Source organism: Pseudonaja textilis, chromosome Z (genome assembly GCF_049901715.1).
Source record: "Pseudonaja textilis isolate UNSWEBS1 chromosome Z, rPseTex1.2, whole genome shotgun sequence".
NCBI classification, from domain to species: Eukaryota; Metazoa; Chordata; class Lepidosauria; order Squamata; family Elapidae; genus Pseudonaja; species Pseudonaja textilis.
Window position 1 is genome coordinate 59670178 of NC_142008.1, and position 24226 is coordinate 59694403.

The window sequence follows — 24226 nt, forward strand, 5'->3', positions numbered from 1 at the left end:
ATTTCACTTTTTCTACTCCACAATCAAGACTGACCTGATCTAAAACACACTGAATGGTTCTTCTCCCTCTTTTTTTTAATGAGTTATTCATTGGTAGCTTCTTTTTAGTAATAACTTTAAATTTTCCTATTCACATTTACTTTCCTTCTTTCTCTCTAGTTTTCACAATATAGTTCACATGAACTATGTCAACAAACCCTTCAAAACATTAAAACAAACTCACAAAACCCAGCAAATCCTAACAGTTTCTCAGGCTCCATCTTTAACATAAGAGGGAAATACTATGGAATGTAAAATAAAAAAAATTGCATAGTATTTTCTAATTATATTAAAGATGGATAAAGATTTTAAAAGATTTTAAAAGAAAAATTTGTCAAACATCTGATTAGGTCTGAAGACAACAGTGGTCAAGTGCACTGAACCCTGCAATCTGTTCTAGCAGATATTCATATTAATTGTTCCTTTTGTGTAATACTAGGTTATGCTTTAGTTTAACATTTAATAATCAACTTTCTTCTAAGTGTTTGAACCTCCCTGCTTTATCCAAAAACAAAGGAATCCAAGAACTTTTACAGAAAGTTGGTTACAACAGATAGTTCTCATTTAGTGACTGCCTCAGAGAGCAACCACTAGCAATTGGAATGGTATGAAAAAGTAACTTTGGGACTAATGCCCAAAATTACAATCTTTATAGGGTCTTCTCTCTTTCCCTCCCCGCTCGCTCTTTCAGCTTATTGACCAAGTTGCTTATCCCAATTATAGTTCCTAAATGCAGACTACATCAAGATGCATATATTTTTGTAACTGGCAACAATTTTAAGATTTTTTTAAATATGCTACAGTCAGTCCTTTCACTGGCCATTTATTTTCCTACCCATGTATACTTCTACACTTTGCCTGCTGTTTGATATACCTTATAATAATACTCCTAACTTAAAGGACATTCCATCTATGTAAAAAAAATTAATATAAATTTTCAAGTCAAATTGAGCTGTTCAATATCATATTTTTATTTTTATTTTTATTTTTATTATTATTATTATTATTATTATTATTATTATTATTATTATTATTATTATTATTATTATTATCTGACAATTTGTACTTTTATCAATAGTAAAGTATGAATGTATGAAGAAAACATAATACCAAGGGGCCTTGAGGCTCAGTTCCTCTCTGAGTTAAAAATGCTGCAGTGACATTGGTATCTGCAAATCAATAAAACAAAGAGTCAAAATTGATTTACTAATTGTAGGCCTCTATTTAAAAACTATTTTTATGATACACAGAGAAATTACCCTTAAAAGGTACAATGATACTTTAATTTATTACATACATGTATGTTATTTATGAAGTCAGAAGCATTACAAAGCATTGTAGAGAATAAAAAATGATCAAGTAATAGTACAGGTATATGAGCCTTTGATCCAGCTTTGACTCCCAGCAGCTGCCTGAACACATTTTCTTACCAAGATTTTGGAAATGATTTGCCATTGCCTGTGTCTTAGGGCTGAAAAATAGTAACTGGGTCAAGCTTATCCTGCTAGATTTGTGCGTAAGGCAAGCTAGAATCCATGGTCTCCCAGTTTCTAGTCTTGTTCTAACTGTCCCAGTACTATGGAACCTTCTGAAAAAAAATGACCCTATCAAGATATTATTAAGTGAGAAAGAAAAAAATTAAAAGCCATGTTCACTTAACTTTGCATGCTGCACCAGCAAAATACATTCCCCAATGTATATTTGTGTTGCCATTTCCTTTCACAGGCAACGGTTAATAAGTTAAAAATGGTTTGTGGATATGAGCAGGACAGGAAAAGTAAAAGATTTTTAAAGTATTACTTTTTGCTTTTTGCTGTATCTTAATAATCAGAAGTTTTCGTTGAATGGAAATTTAAAATAAAATGCAGAAAAGTTGTGTGATACTTTGTATTAAGGCATGAATCCTGTATGCCATTTAATTCAATAGAAACTAGTTCAAATAATAGTAAAAATAGACTAAAATATCATTTGTGTTAAAACTGAGGTTTGTAACATTATTCTACATTTAATTAAGCTTTTTAATAAAGTCTTCATATTCAATTGCTTTACCCACTTCAGACTTTTCATTTTAGAAATACACACGTGTGTGTGTGTGTGTGTGTGTGTATGTATGCGTGCACGCACTACTTTTTAAAAAATAGTACTAAGGCTAACAGTAAAAAGGCTTTTGGGATTACAGGTAGTCTTTGACTTATTATCACAAATGAGCCCAGAATTTATGTTGCTAAGTGAGAAATTTGTTAAGTGAGTTTTTCCCATTTTAGGGCTTTTCTTTCTACATTTGTTAAGTGAATCACCGCAGTTATTAAATTAGTAACAGGGTTGTTAAGTGAGTTTGGATTCCCTACAGACTTTGCTTGTCACAAAACAACATCACCCCCAGACACCGCAACCATCATAAATATGAATCAGTTGTCAAGCATTCAAATGTAAATCAGATAAAAGATATCAGATAATCAGAGTTGGAAGGGACCTTGTGGGCCATATAGTCCAATCCCCCACCCAAGCGGGAGAGCCTACACCTTCTCAATCAAGCTGCTCCGAGCATCCAGAGTGGGAGATGCTCTAGTCTTCACCAATTTCAGGCTGAGCTATAATTGAGGAACGCTCCTCCTCCACCACGTGTCTCCTCCATGCGTTCCCCAGTTTTTAGCTCAGCCTCGCAAGAGACAGGCAGCTATAGACCATTCTCCTTGGCCGATTCAGGAATTCTATTCATTTTCAGGTTTGATCGTTGCTTTTTGTTCTTTCCTTGGTCCCTGCGCTTTTAGGTTTGTGGTAAAGGAGCGAAGTTTTGCCCCTCAGGGGGGAGATAGAGGGGTTTTAGAGCCTTTGCTCCCCCCCCCCCCTTCCCTCTTTCCTGCCGTTTCAAGCTGTTCCTGCTTTTAAGCAGCGGCTTGCAATCACGCTCTTCTTAGCACGTGTTGTGTCTTCCCCCCACGAACGCCTTCTCCTAGCCCTCGTTTTCAATTCAGTCCCTTTTGGCTGATTGGTTTTTTTCTTAGGGGCTATTCCGTCTCTGAGCCTTGCGTCCAGCCCGATGGCCATTTTTAGGCACGCCTCGTGGCGGGCGCCATTTTGCCTTTCTCAAAAAAGGCATCGAAGTGATTTAAATTGCTGTGACGTTGGTAGGGCCCCTTAGCAGGTCCTACAGGCCTGTGGGAGCTTTTATTCAGAAGTGGTATTGTGGTTCTGTACCCTGTTGCCCCATTCTAATTGTTGGCATTCTGCAGCCTGCTCAGAGGCGAAGACAGGCACCTACTTCCCAGGTTGTTGGGAGGCTGCTTCAGAGGCCTTTACAGATTTTTTTCCTGGACTATTTTTTCGTGTTTTAAGTTTGGCCTCAGTGTTCATTTGGTTAAATTGGTTATTTAGAGATAATTTTTTTCATCTTAATTTTTCTCTATTTCAAAAAACATTTATATTTTATTAATAATTTGGTTCCTTTTTTTGGTCATTTGGTACAGTTTATTGTATACCCCTTGGGGTGTTTTTGTCTTTTTTCCCAAAAAAATTTAAATAAATAAATAAATAAATAAATAAATTATATATATATACATACATACATACATACATACATATATATATATATATTCATTCTGAGGTTCTCATGGTATTTGTATGTGAATCTTTGGTTGTTGGGTTTTCTCCCGCGTAAGATTCGAAGTATCTAGGAAACAACGTTTCGATGAAGTCTCATTCATCATCTTCAGGCTTCTGTCTTCGGCTCTTGCTTCTCAGAGTGATGTGAGATTGCAGCTGCTTCTTCCTTTTAACTGCTAGTGGGGTGGGACTTGATTGGGTGGGGGCTTGGCTGTGTTCTGATTGGGTGGGGTGTGTTCTCATTGGTAGGGGTTTGGCTGTGTTCTGATTGGTTGGGGGTTGGCCGTGTTCTGATTGGTTGGAGGCGTGTTCTGTTCAGGTGGGGGCTTGGTTGTGCTCAGGTTAGTCTTAGTTGCTGGGGGATTTGAGTTGGTGAGCTGTGATCTTGCTGTTTGGCTTCGAGTTCGTGGTCATGCTGCATCTTCATAGTGGGTGTCGGTTTGCTTCATGTATGGCTCGGAGGGGTTTGAAGTGGGTAGTGATGTGGCTGCAGTGCAGCTTCTGGTCCATGGTCGTGTCTCATCTTCTGAGTGGGTGTGAGTCTGTTTTCTACATGGAAGTGTGGTGGTGGCATCTTGTGTGGCTCTCATGGGTGTGGGTCTGGTGTCGTTCTTCATGTTAGGTACTCGTCTGTTCATGAGGGCGGGTTTCCAAATGGCTGGGAGGCGGGAGGTGTCATCTCGTTTGTTCATGCTGTGTGGGCGTTTTTCTATCTCTATGGCTTCTCTGATTATTCTGTTGTTGAAGTGTTCGGTTTTGGCGATAGTTCTGGTATTTTTAAAATCAATTTCATGTCCTGTGGCTTTGAGGTGTTGGACCAGGGAAGAGGTCGTTTCTTCTTTTTTGATTGAGTTCTTATGTTCTTCAATGCGTGCACTTATTCTTCTGTTCGTTTGTCCAATGTATGTGGTAGGGCAGGCAGTGCAGGGATTTCGTATACTCCTTGGTTTTCTAATTCGATTTTGTCTTTGGGGTTTCTTAGGATGGTGGATATTTTTCTGTTTGTGCAGAATGCTGTTTTGATGTTGTGTTTTTGGAGGATCTTGCTGATTTTGTCTGTAGTGCCTTTTATATATGGGAGGAGAGCTTTGCCGTTTTCTTGTTCTCTGTCTTGGATTTTGGTTGGGGTTTCTTTTTGGATTAGGTGGGTAATCTTCTTTCTTTGGAATCCATTGGCTGTAAGTACGTTGGTGAGAGTGTGTAGTTTGGTTTTTTGGTGTTGTTCATTGGCTAAGCATTTTGTTCTGGAGATGAGTGTCTTGGCTACGGAATTGATCTGTGCTGGGTGGTGGTGTGAGAGTGCATGTAGATAGCGGTTTGTATGTGTTTTCTTCTGGTAGATGGTGTGTCCTAGGGAGCCATTGGATCTTTTGTATACCAAGACATCTAGGAAGGAAGTTGATTGTTGGCTTCTGTTTCCATGGTGAATTGTATTTTGGGGTGTAGGCTGTTGAGGTGTGTGAGGAAGTTGTTCAGTTTTTCTTTCCCGTGTGGCCAGATTATGAAGGTGTCATCTACGTATCTGAGCCAGAGTTTGGGTTTGTGGTCGTATTTTTTTAGAGCTTGTGTTTCAAAGTGTTCCATGTAGAGGTTTGCGATGACAGGTGAGAGGGGTGATCCCATGGGTGCTCCTTCTATTTGTTTGTATTTTTGTCCATTGTAGGTGAAGTATGTATTGGATAGGCAGTGGTTGGTCAGATCTAGGATGTGCTTGGGGGGGTTGTATTTGTCTTGGATGGCTGTCAAGGCTTCTTTTATTGGCACTTGGGTGAAGAGGGATATGACATCGAAGCTTACTAGTAGGTCGCTAGGTTGTAAGTTTTGTTTCTTTATGATCTCAATGAACTGGAATGAGTTTCTTATGTGTGAGTTGATGGATTCTGCATAGGGTTGTAGTTGTTTGGCGAGAAATTTGGCCAGGTTTTGTATAGGTGAGCCTATGGAGCTGACTATTGGTCTGAGTGGGGTTCCTTCTTTGTGTATCTTGGGGAGACCATAAAGCTTAGGGCATCTGGATGATTTCTCTCTGGGTATGATTCTTTGCTGGATTTCTTCACTGATGGGGAGGCTTTTATTTTGGATTTGGTAGTTTTTCTAGGTAGGTGGTGGGGTCTGTCTTTAGGGGTTTGTATGTGGGGTCTTGGAGTAGGTTGGTTAACTTGGTTTGGTAGTCAGATGTGTTCATAACCACTGTCGCGTTGCCCTTGTCTGCTGGTAGGATTATTATGCTGGTGTCTTCTTTCAGGTTAAGTAGTGCAGTTTGTTCTTCTTTGGATAAGTTGCTTTTGGGTGGTTTGCTAGTGCAGAGGATGTTGGTGATTTCGAGTCTGATTTTGTTAGCATCGTCAGGGTTGGTTTTGGTCAGGCTGGTTTCAACTCCGCATATGATGGTTTCTGTGGGGATGTGTTTGGGAGCGACAGCAAAGTTGAATCCTTTTGAAAGGACCTTGGTTTCAGCTTCAGTGAGGATCTTGTCTGAGATGTTGTGCACTGTTTGTTTCATGTGTGGCTGTGGGGGAGGAGTTGGTTTCTGGCGTTGTTGTAGTTTCCTGAGTTTGTTGGTGTGTGTGTCTGTCTTGAGGGTGGTCTGTGTTTCGGCTCTCCAGACAGCGAGTTGTTTGGATTTGTCCCAAAGTAGGGGTGAATCTTGTTGCTGAGTCTGAGGTGGAGTGTGAGGAGATCTTTGTTGATTTGGTCTAGGAGAAACCTTTTTGTGTGAAGTTCATTTCTAATTAGGGCCAATTCTGTTCTTTTTAGGATGCGTTTGGTGGCTGCTGTGTTGGTGTGGAATTTCAATTGGAAGCTTGTGGGAATTAAATTTTGATCTCGGCAGTTGCATAGGAATGCAAGGTCACATAAAATGGAAGCTCTTTGGACTTCAAGTTTTTCATAAGTCCTGGTCAGATGGTGGGTTTCCTCCCCGTAGAGGTGCAATATTTGTTTTCTGAGGTTCTCGCGGGTATTTGTATGTGGATCTTTGGTTGTTCGGGTTTTCCTTGTCGGGCCTACAGGCGCTTTAGAAAATAGCTTGACCCCTTCCTTCCTGTGGCAGCCCCTAATATTGGAAGACTGCTATCATGTCTCCCCTGGTTCTTCTCTTTATTAGACAAGCCAAGCCCAGTTCCTTGTATGTTCGTTGTATGTTTTAGCTTCCAGTCCCTAATCATCCTGGTTGTTCTTCTCTTTACTTTTTCTAGAGTCTCAACATCTTTTTTATAATGTGGTGAACAAAACTGAATGCAATACTCTAGGTGTGGTCTTACTAAGGCTTTATAGAGTGGTATTAGTACTTCCCTTGATTGTATCCCTCTGTTAATACAATTTAGGATTGCATTAGCTTTTTTGGACGCTGCTGCACATTGCTGGCTCATATTTAGCTGGTTGTCCACTAAGACTCCAAGATTCCTCTCACAGTTACTGCTATTAAGCCTGGTTTTACCCAGTCTATATGTGTACTTTTGTTTTTTCTTGCTTAGGTGTAGGACTTTACTTTTCTCTACACTGAATTTCATTTTGTTAGATATGGCTCAGTGTTCTAGTCTGTCAACATCCATCTGGATCTTGAGCCTATCCTCTTGGGTGTTAACTATTCCTGCCAGCTTAGTATCATCTGCAAATTTGATAAGTTCCTCTTCTATTCCTTCATTGAAGTCGTTAATGAAGATATTGAAGAGTACTGGGCCTAAGATGGAACCTTGTGGCACCTCACTGCTTATTTCCCTCCATGTAGACTTAGACCTATTAAGGACTACTCGTTGAGTATGGTTTACCAGCCAGTTGCGAGTCCATCTAGTGGTGGTGCTATCTATTCCACTTTTTTCTTGCTTACTAAGAAGTAGGTTGTCTACTTTATTGAATGCCTTGCTGAAATCTAAATATATTATGTCCACAGTATTTTGCTGGTCTACTAATTTAGTCACTGTGTTGAAGAATGAAATAAGATTGGTTTGGCATAATCTGTTTTTAACAAACCCGTGCTGACTGCTAGTTTTTACTTTACTTGTTTCTAGATGTTGGCAGATTTGTTTTTTTAATATCTTTTCTAGTATCTTCCCGGGTATTGATGTTAGGTGGGTTGAGCTATAGTTTCTTTTTGTGTGAAGATGGATGCAAAGAATGAGTTAAGCAGTTCTGCTTTCTCTCTGTTGCCTGTTACTTCCTTGCCATCTTCTCTCTTTCATGGACCAACTGTTTCCTTGATTTTTTTCTTGTTATTTATATGTTGGAAGAAACTTTTTTTATTATCTTTGACTTTTGTTGCAAGTCTTTGTTCGTTCTGAGCCTTTGCTATCCTGACTTTGTCTTTGCAGATTCTGGCTATCTGCTGATATTCTGCCTTAGTTGTATGTCCTTCTTTTCATTTTTTAAAAAGTTTTTTATTTTAACAACAAACAAAACAACATAAGACATACAACATAAAACATAAAAACATCATCCTTCTTCATAAATTTACAAACAGTGTAATGGTTGGTTTACCACTTTTTTTTGTGCATCCATTTCCTAAACGCTAATATAATTATATTACATAATAACTCATATTATCAATCAATAATTGTATAACCCAATATCATCACTAAGAAATTGTTTATCTATAATTTTATTAACATACTTTAACGAGATAACTATAATTTACTTAATTTATTTTGCAATAAATCATAAGATCATACCAAATCTATCTTAATAAAGTTTTATAAAAATAATATCAAAAAAAAATTATATCCTAAATCTAAATGTTCTATTATTATGTTTTATTATCTAACCATTGATAAAAAAGATCCCAAACTTCATAAAATTGTTTATCTTCTTGTTCTCTAATTTCAAATGTCAATTTACTCATTTCAGCACAATCCAATATTTTCTTAATAATTTCTTCCTCTGATGGAATTTTCTTACTCTTCCAGTTTTTAGCAAATACAATCCTAGCCGCCGTTAATACATTTACAATCAAATACTTCAAATTTTTATTATATGTATCAGGTAAGATTCCCAATAAAAAAATCTCTGGTTTCAAGTTTATATGTGTCTTTATCATTTTTTCCAACCATATGCAAATTTTAGTCCAATATTTTCTAGCATCCTCACAAGTCCACCACATATGGTAGTATGAGCCACGTATCTGATGACATTTCCAGCACTTTTCAGATTTGTTCTTGAACATTCTTGCAATTCTTGTCGGGGGAAAATGCCACCTGTAAAACATCTTATACAAGTTTTCTTTATAAGCTGTTGACATTGTCATTTTATAATTTTGAGACCACAATTTTTCCCATTTCTCCAAATCAATCCCATATCCAAAATTCTTCCCCCAAACAATCATCGTTTCTTTAACTTGTTCCTCCTCTAATATAATTTCCAACAGATAACTGTATAATTTTTTAATCACTTTTTCATCAGTACCTGTCAAGATCCTATCTATCTGTCAATTTATCATAAAATCCCTCCATTTTAGAATCTATAAGATACCTTGAATGTATTTGCGCATATGAAAACCAATTCATCTTTTATGCCTTGTTCTTCTAGTTTTTGCATTGTTTTAAGTTCACTCTTTTCATCCAATATTTCCCCATATCTAACTGTTTGTTCCTTCTCATATATTATAGGATAAGAAAAGGCTTCAATAGTTGATAACCAGACTGGGATTTACAAATAACATTTTCTCTTAATTTTCTCCCAATTCAACCATAAAGACTCCCGTATGTAATGCCTTCTAAAGTAGCCCTGCGATTTAGTTCCCTTATACCACAGAAAAGCATGCCATCCCAGTAATAAATCATGTCCTTCTAATGTCAACAATCTGGTCTTTCTTAATGTTATCCATTCTTTAACCCACATTAAATTTGCAGCTTGGTAGTACAACTCCCAGTTCGGAAGGCCAAATCCTCCTCTAATTCTAGCATCTTGTAGAAGTTTTAATTTTATTCTGGCTTTCTTACCTTGCCATATATAAACTTCAACACAATTTTATTTAATTCTTCAAAATAATCTTTACCAAGTCTAATTGGTATGGTTTGAAACAAATATAAAATTCTGGGTAAAATATTCATCTTGATTCTTGAAATTCTACCTATCAATGACAATTGTAAGTTTTCCCATTTCTTCAAATCAGATGCTATCTGTTGTTTAAGTTTAATATAGTTATTCTCTTTCAATGTAGTACATCTTGACGTCAAATATATCCCCAAATATTTAACCTTATTTGTAACTTGAATTTTCAATAAGTCTGCCAGTTCATCTCTTTGTTTTAATAACATATTCTTTGTCAAGATCTTTGTTTTATCTTTGTTTATTTTCAGACCCACCATCTCACCATACATCTCTATCTTTTCCAATAGTTTTAAAGCTGTTTCTAGAGGATCTTCCAGAATAAAAACCAAATCATCCGCAAAGGCTTGCAGTTTAAATTCCTCCTTAATTTTCATTCCTTTTATATTTGGATCCTCTCTAATATTTCTATTCAGCACTTCCAAAGCCAATACAAATAACAAAGGTGATAATGGGCATCCTTGTCTTGTGCCTTTTCTTATATTAATAGAGTCTGTAAATTCTCCCTCTATCATTACTTTTGCCGTTTGCTTATCATATATGGCTTCTATTGCTTGAATAAATTTTCTAGCAAAGCCCATCTGTTCCAATAACAAAAACATGAATCTCCAGTTCACATTATCAAATGCCTTTTGGGCATCTAAAAATATCAAAGCCATTTGTTTTTCAGGATGCTACCTTGTAATATTCCAAAGTATCCAGAATTACCTCATATTATCCCTAATTTGTCTCTTTGGCAGGAATCCATTCTGATCAGGATGAATAAAGTTATTTAAGTATCTTTTGAGCCTTTCTGCCAAGATTGAGGCAAAAATTTTATAGTCTGCATTCAGTAAAGAAATAGGTCTCTAGTTCTTAATTTGTAATGGATCGGTCCCTTCTTTTGGAATAAGTGTAATATAAGCTTCTGACCATGTTTTAGGTATTTTCTTATTTAACATCCTTCTTTCCATTTTTTGTACTTGTCCTTTTTTTCTTTCAATTTGCCAGAGAGATCTTCGTGCAGCCATGCTGGTTTCTTCTTGGATTTCTTGTTTTTCTTTCTCAGTGGTATTGTGCTGGTCTGGACTTCTATGATCATACTTTTTAGAGTTTCCCAAGATTCTTGAGTTGTTTTCCCCTTTAGGATTTTCATCCATGGAATCTTTTCCAAGTTCTCTCTGAGTTTATTGAAATCAGCTCTTTTAAAATCCAAGACTCTGGTGTCATTATGTTCTGTTGCTTGTGTTTGTGTTATGTTGAATTCTAGTATGGCATGGTCACTCTCACCCAAGGTTCCTGCAGTTTCTTTCTTTTTTTAAAAAAAAAGTTTTATTGATTTTAACAACAAATAAAACCACATAAAACATACAACATAAAACATAAAAACATCATCCTCCTTCATAGATTTACACACAGTGTATTGATTGGTTTACCACTTTTTTTGTGCATCCGTTTCCTAGACGCCATTATAGTTATATTACATAATAACTCATATTATCAATCAACAATAGTATAACCTAGTATCATTACTAAAAATCATTTAACTATAATTTTGTTAATTCATACTTTAATGAGATAACTATTACTTAATTTATTTTACAACAAATCATAAGATCATACCAAATCTATCTTAGTAAAGTTTTATAAAAATAATATCAAAAAAAAAGAAAAAGAAAATATATATTCATTATATCCTAAGTCTAAATATTCTATTATGATGTTTTATTATCTAACCATTGGTAAAAAAGATCCCAAACTTCATAAAATTGTTTATCTTCTTGTTCTCTAATTTCAAATGTTCATCTACTCATTTCAGCACAATCCAATATTTTCTTAATAGTTTCTTCCTCTGATGGAATTTTCTCACTCTTCCAATTTTTAGCAAATACAATTCTAGCCGCTGTTAATACATTTACAATCAAATACTTCAAATTTTTATTATATGTATCAGGTAAAATTCCCAGTAAAAAAATCTCTGGTTTCAAGTCTATATTCCTGCAGTTCCTGCAGTTTCAACTCCCCCATCACTTCTTTGTTTGTAAGAATTAAGTCCAGTATGGCTGTCCCTCTAGTTTCACCCACTACCTTTTGGACAACAAAGTTGTCAGCTAGGTTGGTTAGGAACTTATTTGATTTCTCACTTGGTGCAGAATTAGTTTTCCAATTGATATCAGGATAATTGAAGTCTCCCATTACTATTGTTCTGTGTTTCCTGCATATGTTTGTTAGTTGGCTGGCAAAAAGGACATCTATATTTTCTGCTTGATTGGGTGGCCTATAATATACACCTATGGCCATGTCATTCTTTTTTTTATTTTATATTGACCCATGTGCATTCTAGGAGATTTTCATCTTTGGTTTCATGCATTTCTGCAGCAATATAGTGGTCCTTTACATAAAGTGCAACTCCACCTCCTCTTTTATGGGGTCTGTTTTTTTTAATAGTTTGTATTCATATCATGAATATGATATAGGAATGCTGCAACAGTCATAAGTGTGAAAAAATAGTCATAAGTCCCTTTTTCAGTGATGTTATAATTTTGAACTGTTGTAAGTTGAGAATTACCTATAATTCATTCCTTTTCTCTTTGGCAGACATTTTCTAATAGAAAAAAAAAACTCTGAATGGGAAAAGAAACAGCAAGAACAGCTTTTTATTGCAACCAGACATTCAATGTTTTCTTTATATATATTTTTATTTTTTAAGATAAACATATACAGACAAAACATAAAACCATCTTCCAGTTACATACATACAATGTGTCAATTTGTTACAAGTCTTTTGTGATATCCTTTCATAGTCCTTAATCATAGGTTGTATAGATTCTCACATTGTCAATCTAACATATACTTATATATTTATCAGTTATTAATCATTCGACTAAACTATTATTCCATCATTTTATACGAGATATTTTAGATTTAATTATACATTTATATTCTGCATTCATCCAATGGTTATATATTTTTATACTATGTTCTATATCGGGGTTACCAACCTTTTAGACCCCAGGGACCACCAAACTCATAATTCTAGGTCCCAGGGACCACTAACCAGTTCTGTAGATATGGCCTAATTTGTGGCTGTGACTTGGTGGTATGTGACTGGCTGGGCATGGCTTGTATGTAAATATTATAAATATTTATATAAATATTGAATTTTTTATAAAAAAAGAGCAACTTTTACCCAAAATCAGGCAAAGCAGGCAGGCAGATTGAGTTGCTCACAGAATCACAGATTCATTCAGAGATCTATCTATCTGCCATTGGCTAGCTCGGTCTGTCACATAAAATTTGCTTGCAAGCAAACTCACAAAATTAACTCACAGCACATCTTGCATGTAAATATTGATTTTTTATTTAAAAAAGAGCAACTTTAACCCAAAATCAGGCAAAGCAGGCAGACTGAGTTGCTCACAGAACCATTCAGTGATCTATCTATCTGCCATTGGCTAGCTCAGTCTCTCAAATTTGCTTGCCGTGAGTCTGCACTGAATTTGCTTGCAAGCAAACCTTCAGTCCTAAGGGAGGTTCGGCTGTGCTGAGCTGAAGATCTAAAGACTAGCTAGAAAGCAAGAAATCCAACCATTTCCTGCTTCCCAGCTAATCTAAATCTCCTGGCACAGCAGAACAGATGATGGTTGGAAAAAGGAAAAATAGCAATTTAGCAGGCAAGTTTACTGGATAAGGAGTGAGTGGGCGGGGAGGGTTCCTGCAGACCATGTTGGTGGCGCAGCCTTATGTTTCTGTGCAGCATGGATTAATTGCTTTGTGGGGGTGATCTGGGGGTGAGATTTCTCTGCGGCCCACCAACATTTTCTCATGGCCCACCAGTGGGCCACAACCCACCAGTTGGTGACTGCTGATCTGGAGGACAGTGATCAATACAGATGTTGTTGCAACAGGAGGAAAAAAAGGAAGTGACACTCCAGGTGATTATGTAAGGAATCTAAAAGATACAAGCAAAAACAGACAACATTGAAAAGAGAATGGAAAATATTGAGCAAAGAACCAAAAAGACAGATGAGAAAGTTGAGAATATCCAACAGATGATGATGAAATATGAGGATAGATTCAAGAAAATTGAAGAACAAGGTGTACAAAGAGATAAGAAAATTTGAGATATTGATACTTGATTGAGTGAAGTTGAAAGAGACAAGAGCAGATCATCGGGATGGGAAATAGACAAGTCAGAATTTTATCTTAGATTCCAAAATATAGAAGAAGAAAAGGGCAAAAACCCTGCTGAAATAATGACAGAAATCCTGGTGGAAGTATTAGAGATAACTAAGATGATGGATGGAATAGATGAAGTGTTCCGTGTCTATACAAGATACTCAATGAAAAATAAATTACCAAGAGAAGTTCATATTAGATTCACTAAGAAAGCTTTTAAAACACAGATACTGCAGGCGGCAAGAGAGAAAATGTTAAAGTATAAAGACAAAGAAATTATGGTACTGAAGCAAGTACCGAGAAGAGTGAGAGAGATGAGAAGAGAATAACTATTTCTGACTAAAGAGTTACTTAAGAGAGAAGTAAACTACAGATGGTTGATATCAGAAGGTCTCATGTTCACCTGGCAGGAACAAAGACACAGAATTGACACAGTTGAAAAAGCTGAGCTATTCTATCTAGAGTTTTTTAGAGGAAAAGAGGAAGATACAAGAAAAGAAGAGTCACTAATCGAATTCCAAAAGGAGTGTATAACAGCAATTGAAAAAAAAGGAGGAGCTGTAGGTGGTGTACCCAGAGAGCAACGAGAACCAAGATCTACTAGAGCAACAAATCCTTCTTATAAAGTCTAAAATGGATGAGAGAAAATTGATTACAATTAATATAAATGGACCCCAATTAAGCTACTAAAAGAAGAAAAGTATTTCATAAATTAGAGAAATTAAAATTTGATATAATCTGCTTACAAGAAGTACATATTAAAAAACAACATGAACACATATTGAAAAAACAAAAATTAGGGAAATTATTTACAGCGTTGACACAATGTAAAAAGAGAGGAGTGGCTTTATATATTAGAGATACAATCCCTGCAGAACAAATCTATACAGATGATGATGGAAGGATCTTGATGGTGGAGATAATGGACAATAATGTAAAAATACTTTTAATAGCAATCTATGCACCAAATGACAACCAAGAAGAATTTTACAGGAAATTACATATGAAAATAATTGAACTGGACTATGTTAATATTTGTATAATGGGAGATTTTAATGGAATAATTAATGATAAATTGGATTACAAAACAGAGAAAACAAGAAAGAAAATTAGAAAGACATTACCAAAATCTTTCTTTCAAATGATAGAGGAAATAAACTTAAAAGATGCATGGAGAGAGAGAAATGCGGAAAATAAACAATATACTTTTTATTCAAATAGACATGCATCATGGTCTAGAATAGATATGATATGGATGTCAACAGAATTTTTTTTCCAACATACAAGAAATTGAAATAGAAACAGGTACTTGGGCAGATCATAACCCAACAACAGTTTCATGGAAAGGACAAAAGAGGAGATCAAGATGGACTTTAAATAATACTATATTAAAGGAAAAAGGATTTAAACAGAAAATGGAGAGAACTGGCTTTCTTTTTTAAAGAAAATAAAAAAGAGGACACATCATTACAGAATCTTTGGGACATGATGAAGGCCTACATAAGAGGTTTGATAATAGAATATACAAGAAAAAGAAACAGAAAACAGAAAAAAAAAAATTAAAACACTGGAAGACGACTATAAGAAACTGGAAAAATAGCTACAGAAATTTCCACCAAAAAAAGACATTAAATTTAAAATGGACATAACTAAACATAAAATGGGATTAATGGAAAAAGAGGAATTAGTAAAAATGCTAAACAGAATTATTTTGAAAATGCAAACAAACCAGGCAGATGGTTAGCTTATAAATTGAGAAAGGAAAGAGAACTAAGAAGGATAAGTCAATTAATAGATGAACAAGGACATATTTTCTATGGAAACACGGAGAAGAAAAAAATTATACAAGATTATTATGGAAAATTGTATCTATGTTCAGGAAGAAAGAATCAAAGAATATCTACAGGAAGCGAATTTACCCCAGATACCCAAAGACATTGAAATAATATTAGAAGGGAACATAACGATGATGGAACAGAAGCTTTAAAAAAACAAAACATGGGAAAAGCACCAGGTCTAGATGGATTAACAGTGGAATTTTATAAGACATTTCAGGAAATGCTGAATCTTCAATTACTAGAAGTTATGAATGAAGTTATGTCAAAGAAGAGAATACCCAAAACATGGTCAGAAGCATATATTACACTTGCGCCGAAGGAAGACAAAGACCCACAGCAAGTTAAAAATTATAGACCAATATCCCTACTAAATTCAGACTATTAAATTTTTGCTTCAATTTAGGCAGAAAGACTGAAAAGATATTTAAATAGCTTTTTCATTCTGATCAAAATGGATTTCTGCCAGAGACAAATTAAAGATAATATGAGAATAATTCTGGATACTTTGGAATATTATGAGGAACATCCTGAAAAGCAAATGGCTTTGATGTTTTTAGATGCACAGAAAGCCTTTGACAATGTGAGTCGGCGATTGATGTTATTACAATTGAAACAAATGGGCTTTGGTAAAAAATGTATTCAAGCCATAGAAACAATATATTATAAGCAAACTGCAAAGGTCATGATAAATGGAGAGTTAACAGATGCTATAGACATGTGGGCAGTGCAGCCTTATGTTTCTGCGCAGCCTGAATTAATTGCTTTGTGTGGGTGATCTGGGGGAGAGATTTCTCTGTGGCCCACCAAAATTTTCTCTGCGGCCCACTGGTTGGTGACCGCTGTTCTATATCAATCTATTAGTCTTCTATTATACAATTTCCTTGTCTATTTCATTACCATGTCTTTTTATCTAAACATTGATAAAATAAGTCCCATATCATATAAAATTGTTTGTCTTCTTGTTCTCTAATTTCAAATTTACTCATTTCAGCACAGCCCATAATTTTCTTAATAACTTCCTCCTGCATAGGTATTTTTTCATTTTTCCAATTCTCAGTAAATAACAGTTCTAGCCGCTGTTAAAACATTTACAATCGAATATTTCAATTCTTTATTGTATATTTCCAGTATAATTCCCAGTAAAAATATCTCTGGTGTAAAGCCTATGTGTTGTTTTATCATTTTTTCCAACCATGTGTGGATTTTAGTCCAATATCTTTTTGCATCGAGACATGTCCACCACATATGGTAATATGAACCAGGTATCTGATGACATTTCCAACATTTATCCGATTTGTTCTTAAACATTCTCACAATTCTTGTTGGGGGTAGATGTCACTCGTAAAACACCCATAATTTTCTTTATAAGCAGTTGCCATTGTCATTTTATAATTTTGAGACCACAATTTTTGCCATTTCTCTAAATCAATCCCCTATAGGTGCTTTAGAAAATAGCTTGACCCCTTCCTCCCCGTGGCAGCCCCTCAAATATTGGAAGACCGCTATCATGTCTCCCCTGGTCCTTCTCTTTACTAGACTAGCCAAGCAGAGTTCCTGAAACTGTTCATTGTATGTTTTAGCCTCCAGTCCCCTAATCATCCTGGTTGCTCTTCTCTGTACTTTTTCTAGAGTCTCAACATCTTTTTTATAATGTGGTGAGCAAAACCCAGTCCCCTAATCACCCTGGTTGCTCTTCTCTGTACTTTTTCTAGAGTTTCAACATCTTTTTAATAATGTGGTGAGCAAAACAGGATGCAGTACTCTGGGTGTGGTCTTACTAAAGCTTTATAGTGTGGTATTAGTACTTCCCTTGATCTTGACTGTATCCCTCTGTTAATACAACTTAGGATTGCATTAGCTTTTTTTGCCTACCACTGCACACTGCTGGCTCATATTTAGCTGGTTGTCCACTAAGACTCCAAGATCCCTCTCACAGTTACTGCTATTGAGCCTGGTTTTACCCAGTCTATATGCGTACTTTTGGTTTTTCTTGCCTAAGTGTAGGACTTTACTTTTCTCTATATTGAATTTCATCTTATTAGATATGGCCCAGTGTTCTAGTCTGTCAAGATCCATCTGAATCTTGAGCCTATCTTCTTGGGTGTTAGCTATTTCTGCCAGCTTAATATCATCTGCAAATTTGGTAAGTTCCTCTTCTATTCCCTCATCTAAGTCGTTAATGAAGATATTGAAGAGTACTGGGCCTAAGACGGAACCTTGTGACACCCCACTGCTTACTTCCCTCCGTGTAGACTTAGACCCATTAAGGACTACTCATTGAGTATGGTTTGCCAGCCAGTTGCGAGTCCATCTAGTGGTGGTGCTATCTATTCCACTTTTTTCTAGCTTGCTAAGAAATAGGTTGTGGTCTACTTTATCGAATGCCTTGCTGAAATCTAAATATATTATGTCCACAATATTTTGCTGGTCTACTAATTTAGTCACTGTGTTGAAGAATGAAATAAGATTGGTTTGGCATGATCTGTTTTTAACAAACCCGTGCTGACTGCTTGTTATTACTTTACTTGTTTCTAGATGTTGGCAGATTTGTTTTTTTATTATCTTTTCCAGTATCTTCCTGGGTATTGATGTTAGGCTGATTGGTCTATAGTTTCCTGGGTCTGTTTTTTTCTCTTTTTTGAAGATGGGAACCACATCAGCTCTTTTCCAGTCCTCTGGTAGTTCCCTGGTGCTCTAGGATTTTTGAAACATATGGTGCAGTGGTTCTGAGATGACCTCTGCCAGCTCCTTTAAAATTCTGGGATGTAATCCATCAGGCCTCGGTGATTTGTTTTCATCAAGATCAGACAGGTGTTCTCTTACTATTTTTTTGCTTATTTTAACTTTTATTTCTAGTCTTTTACTGTTATGTTTGGGTGGCCTGAGCTATAGTTTCTTTTTGCGTGAAGACAGATGCAAAGAATGAGTTAAGCAGTTCTGCTTTCTCTCTGTTGCCTGTTACTTCCTTGCCATCTTCTTTCTTTAGTGGACCGACTGTTTCCTTTCTTGTTATTTATATGTTGGAAGAAACTTTTTAAATTATCTTTGACATTTGTTGCAAGTTTTTGTTCATTCTGAGCCTTTGCTTTCCTGACTTCATCTTTGCAGATTCTGGCTATCTGCTGATATTCTGCCTTAGTTGTATGTCCTTCTTGCCATTTTTTGTACTTGTCCTTTTTTCCTTTCAATTTGCCAAAGAGATCTTTGTGTAGCCATGCTGGTTTCTTCTTGGATTTCTTGTTTTTCTTTCTCAGTGGTATTGTGCTGGTCTGGGCTTCTATGATCATATTTTTTAGTGTTTCCCAAGATTCTTGAGTTGTTTTCCCCTTTAGGATTTTCATCCATGGAATCTTTCCCAAGTTCTCTCTGAGTTTATTGAAATCAGCTCTTTTAAAATCCAAGACTCTGGTGTCATTATGTTCTGTTGTTTGTGTTTGTGTTAGGTTGAATTCTAGTATGACATGGTCACTCTCACCCAAGGTTCCTGCAGTTTCAACTCCCCCTATCACTTCTTCTCTGTAAGAATTAAGTCCAGTATGGCTGTCCCTCTAGTTTCACCCTCTACCTTTCGGACAACAAAGTTGTCAGCTAGGTTGGTAAGGAACTCATTTGATTTCTCACTTGGTGCAGAATTAGTTTTCCAATTGATATCAGGATAATTGAAGTTTCCCATTACTATTGTTGTGTGTTTCCTGCATATGTTTGTTAGTTGGCTGGCAAAAAGGACATCTATTTTTTCTGCTTGATTGGGTGGCCTATAATATACACCTTTGGCCATGATGATACTAAGCTGGAAGGAATAGCTAACACTCTAGAATGAATCTTGACAGACTTGAACACTGGGCCCCTATCTAACAGAACAGAATAGAATAGAATTATTTATTGGCCAAGTGTGATTGGACACAAAGAATTTGTCTTGGTGCATATGCTCTCAGTGTACATAAAAGAAAAGATACATTCATCAAGAATCATTAAGGTACTACCCTTTATAATAGTCATAGGGTACAATAAGCAATCAAATCAAATGAAATTGAAATTCAATGTAGAGAAAAATTAAGTCCTACACTTAGGGAAAAAACCGGTATGTCTATATGTCTGCCCATATGGCCCGCGGGAACCCTCCCCGCCCACTCACTCCTTACTCGGTAAACTTGCCTGCTAAATTGCTATTTTTCCTTTTTCCGACCATCATCTGTTCTGCTGTGCCAGGAGATTTAGATTAGCTAGGAAGCAGGAAATGGTTGGATTTCTTGCTTTCTAGCTAGTCTTTAGATCTTCGGCTCAGCCAAACCTCCCTTAGGACTGAAGGTTTGCTTGCAAGCAAATTCATTGCAGACTCACGGCAAGCAAATTTGAGAGACTGAGCTAGCCGATGGCAGATAGATCACTGAATGATTCTGTGAGCAACTCAATCTGCCTGCTTTGCCTGATTTTGGGTTAAAGTTGCTCTTTTTTTAAAAAAAAAAATCAATATTTACATGCATGGTGTGCTGTGAGTTTATTTTGTGAGTTTGCTTGCTAGCAAATTTTATGAATTTGCTTGCAAGCAAATTTTATGTGACAGACTGAACTAGCCAATGGCAGATAGATCTCTGAATGAATCTGTGATTCTGTGAGCAACTCAATCTGCCTGCCTGCTTTGCCTGATTTTGGATAAAAGTTGCTCTTTTTTTATAAAAAAATCAATATTTATATAAATATTTATATAAATATTTATAATATTTACATACAAGACATGACCACCAAGCCACATCCACAAATTAAGCCACACCTAATGGCCTAATTTGGCTAGTGGTTAGTGGTCCCTGGGATCTAGAATTATGAGTTTGGTGGTCCTTGAGGTCCAAAAGGTTGGCAACCCCTGTTCCAGATGGTGAAGAGGAAGAAATTGGTATTGAGGAGGCTGAGGCTGCTATCTTTCTACTCATCTTGTAGTGCTTGATAAAAAAGAGAAAAAAAAGAAGAAGCGAGCAGACAACTGCCATGCCAATAAAAATTAAAAAGAAAAGAAAGAAAAAAGGGAAGGGGAAAAAATCTTCAGGCACTTGTATACCTTAATCCAATTGTTCCAAATACAAAGAGAAGAAAGGGTGGAAAATAAATAAAAAAATTAAAAAGAAATTTAAAAACTAGAAATCTATGTATTCCCCTTAATAAAAAAAAAGTAAAACAAAAGAAGAGGAGTGAGGAAAAATATACTCTAATTCCTGAGCCAAAAGGCTAAAGTCTAAACATAAAAACCCAGCTGGAGGGGAAGTAAAAAACAAAGAGGATAACAAACACTTCTGTCAGAAAGCAAACCACTGCCACTAAATGTCCAAGGCTCTTTAATGAATCAAAACAGAATTTCCAGTTCTCTTTTCAAGGTCATTTCAATCTTCTTTCTTTCAATTTCAACTCCAAACTCCAGCTATCAATAGTTTCGCAGAGGAGCACCTGTATAAACAATCTGCCATGCTCATCCCACTATCTTGTAAAAAGCTCAGAGTCCTTGAATGTAACTCCAATGTATAAACAAGCAAAAAAGAAAACAATGTATCCAAGCCTCTAGATGGCATTGTTACTTATTTCCCTTCACTTTCACTTCCTCTCATATATCGAAAGCCAGGAATAGATAAAAAAAAGTAGTCATAAGAGAAAAAGAAAAAAGTAGACCTCAAATGAAAAAACTAAAACAAAAAAAAATCCTAATCAAAAGAGACTTTCAAAGAGGTTATTTAAAAAATGAAAAATTAGAGAAAAAGACCAGTCCAGTTTAAAGTTGAGAAGCTTTTACCAAATTCCAGGTTCCAATAAAAAGGAAAAAAAAATCTTCAGTTTAATTTAAGCTTAATCTTGCCGCTTAACCTCTTTTATTTCCACTTTTAATTATACTTTAAGTCTTTTAGGGTGTTCTCTCCAAAAAATAGTAAGTAGAAATTTATCTCACCAAACTGACACACTTTTTTTCCAGCTTTTCTTCCGTTCCGGAGCTGTCCCAGCTTCAGCAGCTTGAATAGCTGCCTCTCCGCCGCCCAGAAAAAAGGGCTTCTCCTGGATCTACCAGGGACTTTGCGGTGTCCCTGGGATTGACAGGATGTGCCCTTCTCTATCACCGTCTCTACGGGACGATTTAGGTCCAATAGGGCCGTCCAGCAGCAGAGATATCAGCGGTGATCTTGGAGCTTCAAGATCACACGTCTTACCACCGCAATGCCAGCTCTGCCCTTGGGAAAAGAAACAGCAAGAACTGCATTCTATTGCAACTGGACATTCAATGTTGATGGTATACTAAAATATTAAGAAATATTGTCCAGTGAGTTCTTTCCATTAAATAAGTTGATAAATATCTAGTAGCCTATTTATTTAAATAATTTATATAGTTGTCACCTTGCAAATAGAAAGTCTGAGTGGATCACATTTAATTAAAACTAGAAACAAAGCAAAGCAAAAAGGAACACAATCTATAATTTAAGACTAATCACAGTTATTCAATTTGCAACCATTTCAAACGGCCTCATCAAACTCTCTGGCTAGAACTCTCCCTTCCTACTAACATTGACTGCAGTAAAGATGTTGCAATGGATCTCCTACTTCCTCCAGAGCCCATTCCAGATTTTAACCTGGTCTGAAACTGGATTAAAAGGGTCCTGACAACCTGTTTCTTGCATTACACTCTGAAACTGCAAAGTGACCTCCTTCTCAACAACCATTCCTGAAAAAGGAAGATGGAACAAAAATTGTATCACTAGATCCGAATAACATTTTTAAGGAGACAACAGACAACGATTTCTTTAATGATCCTTCCCTCAAGAGTGCAGTTATCATTGCCTGGTTCCAAACATGTATCACCTCATAGAAAGCCTTAATAAGCAGGAAAGGGTATGGATATAATACATAGAGAGCTTTACTTACAGATCTGGGGACTTGCCTAATTCCTTGGGATCAGTATGCTTCTGGTAATTATAAAACCTTGACATGAATTTACCATCTGATGTCATGAAATGAAAAACTAGGTTTTGTAAGGAGTTAGTTTATTCTATATAGGTTCTATATTAGTCTCTATTCTATTCTATATTATATTACAGGTTAGCTAAACAACACAATGTAGACACTCTGTGTAGAAAAGGCTCCAAATTTAACTTCCAGATTTTTAGCTGGGAAATAACCAGTCAATGTAGAAATAAGCTGAACAAAAACCTTAATCAATTTAAGGCAATGTTTACTAATAAATTATCTAAAAGTCTTCTATTCTTAATTTTAAATTGTAACTTCAATTGCCACTCACATGGTCCAAAATCCACAGTTGAATAAAGGCCTTGAAGAGTTCCACAGCGCAAAAACATCTTTGTTGCACCATCTGTTGTAAACAGGACTACTTCATTCCCAAGGTACTGGCGAAAAAGATTCTTCAGGTAACGGAGGTAATGAAAATCACATGTGAAATAACTTCCATACTCATTTTCAACCTAATTAAAAAACACCCACATATAGACAGTAAGACAAGTTTAGTAAGTTCAGTAAGAAAAGATGGAGACCACAAAATAATATGAAACTTCAAATGAAAGAAAAAAAATTATAGGTAGTCCTCACAACAGTTCACTTAGTGACTATTCAAACTTACAACAGCACTAAAAAAAGTGACCTAAGACCATTTTTCATACTTATGACCACTGCACCATCTCCATCATCTGATTTACATTTTGATCCTTGACATCTGGTTCATATTTATTATGGTTGCAGTGTCCCAGGATCATGTGATCCCCTTTTGCACACTTAGCAGTAAAGTCAATGTGGAAGACAGATTCACTTAACAACTGTGCTACTGACTTAATAACTGCAGTGATTCACTTAACAAATGTGGCAATAAAGTCATAAAATGGGGCAAAATTCACTTAACAAATCTCACTTAGCAACATAATCGTAAGTCAAGGACTATCTGTACTCTGGTCAAAAAAGTAACATTAATTATAGGACAAAAGTAGCAGATAGTACTAATTTATAATTATACCAAAACCACAGACAATCATATTTGCTAATTTATAAGACTATATACTACTATCTGCAATTTAGTTATAGTGACTTGGATTATTACTGCCTATTACCACATTTTTTGGAGTATAAGACACACTTTTTCCACCCCCAAAAGTGGATGGAAATGTCTGTGCGTCTTATACAGCGAATGTTGCCAAAGTCCCGCCCACCCACTAGCCCCCACCCTTGGGCCTCTGCCTCCCAGCAATTTGCCTCCTTGTAGCAAACAGCAAAGAGCCTGTTTCAGCTTCCCTACAACCTGATTAGCTCAAGCAGCTGATTGTCGATAGGATCGGCCTCCTGCTGATCAACTGTTTCAGGCTGCAGGGATTGCCATCACCTATTGCTGCTTCCAAGTGGCCCATTTTTGGCCTCCGCATCCCATTTTCAGCCTCTGCATGCCCCTTTTCAGCCTCTGTGTGTCCCATTTGATCCCTGCCGCCCGGAACAGGCAGAAAATAGAATGTGTGGAGGCCGAAAATGGAACGCAGAGGCTGAAAATGGGGTGCACGGAGGCAGCAATAGGTGATTGC

The 24226-nt window shown here is 36.3% G+C and overlaps 1 protein-coding gene across 7 annotated transcripts in view; it reads right to left on the reverse strand.

The window, feature by feature from the left end:
* The window catches only part of GLB1 (galactosidase beta 1), a 169978-nt gene that overhangs the window by 53180 nt on the left and 92572 nt on the right, over window positions 1-24226 (reverse strand). For all 7 annotated transcript variants that reach the window (XM_087918488.1, XM_087918485.1, XM_087918486.1 and 4 more), the window contains exons 6-7: window positions 22948-23128; window positions 1150-1208 (exon numbers count right to left, since the gene is read on the reverse strand). In XM_087918488.1, coding sequence (XP_087774614.1) covers window positions 1150-1208; window positions 22948-23128 — 240 coding nt within the window. The remainder of the gene's footprint in view (window positions 1-1149; window positions 1209-22947; window positions 23129-24226) is intronic.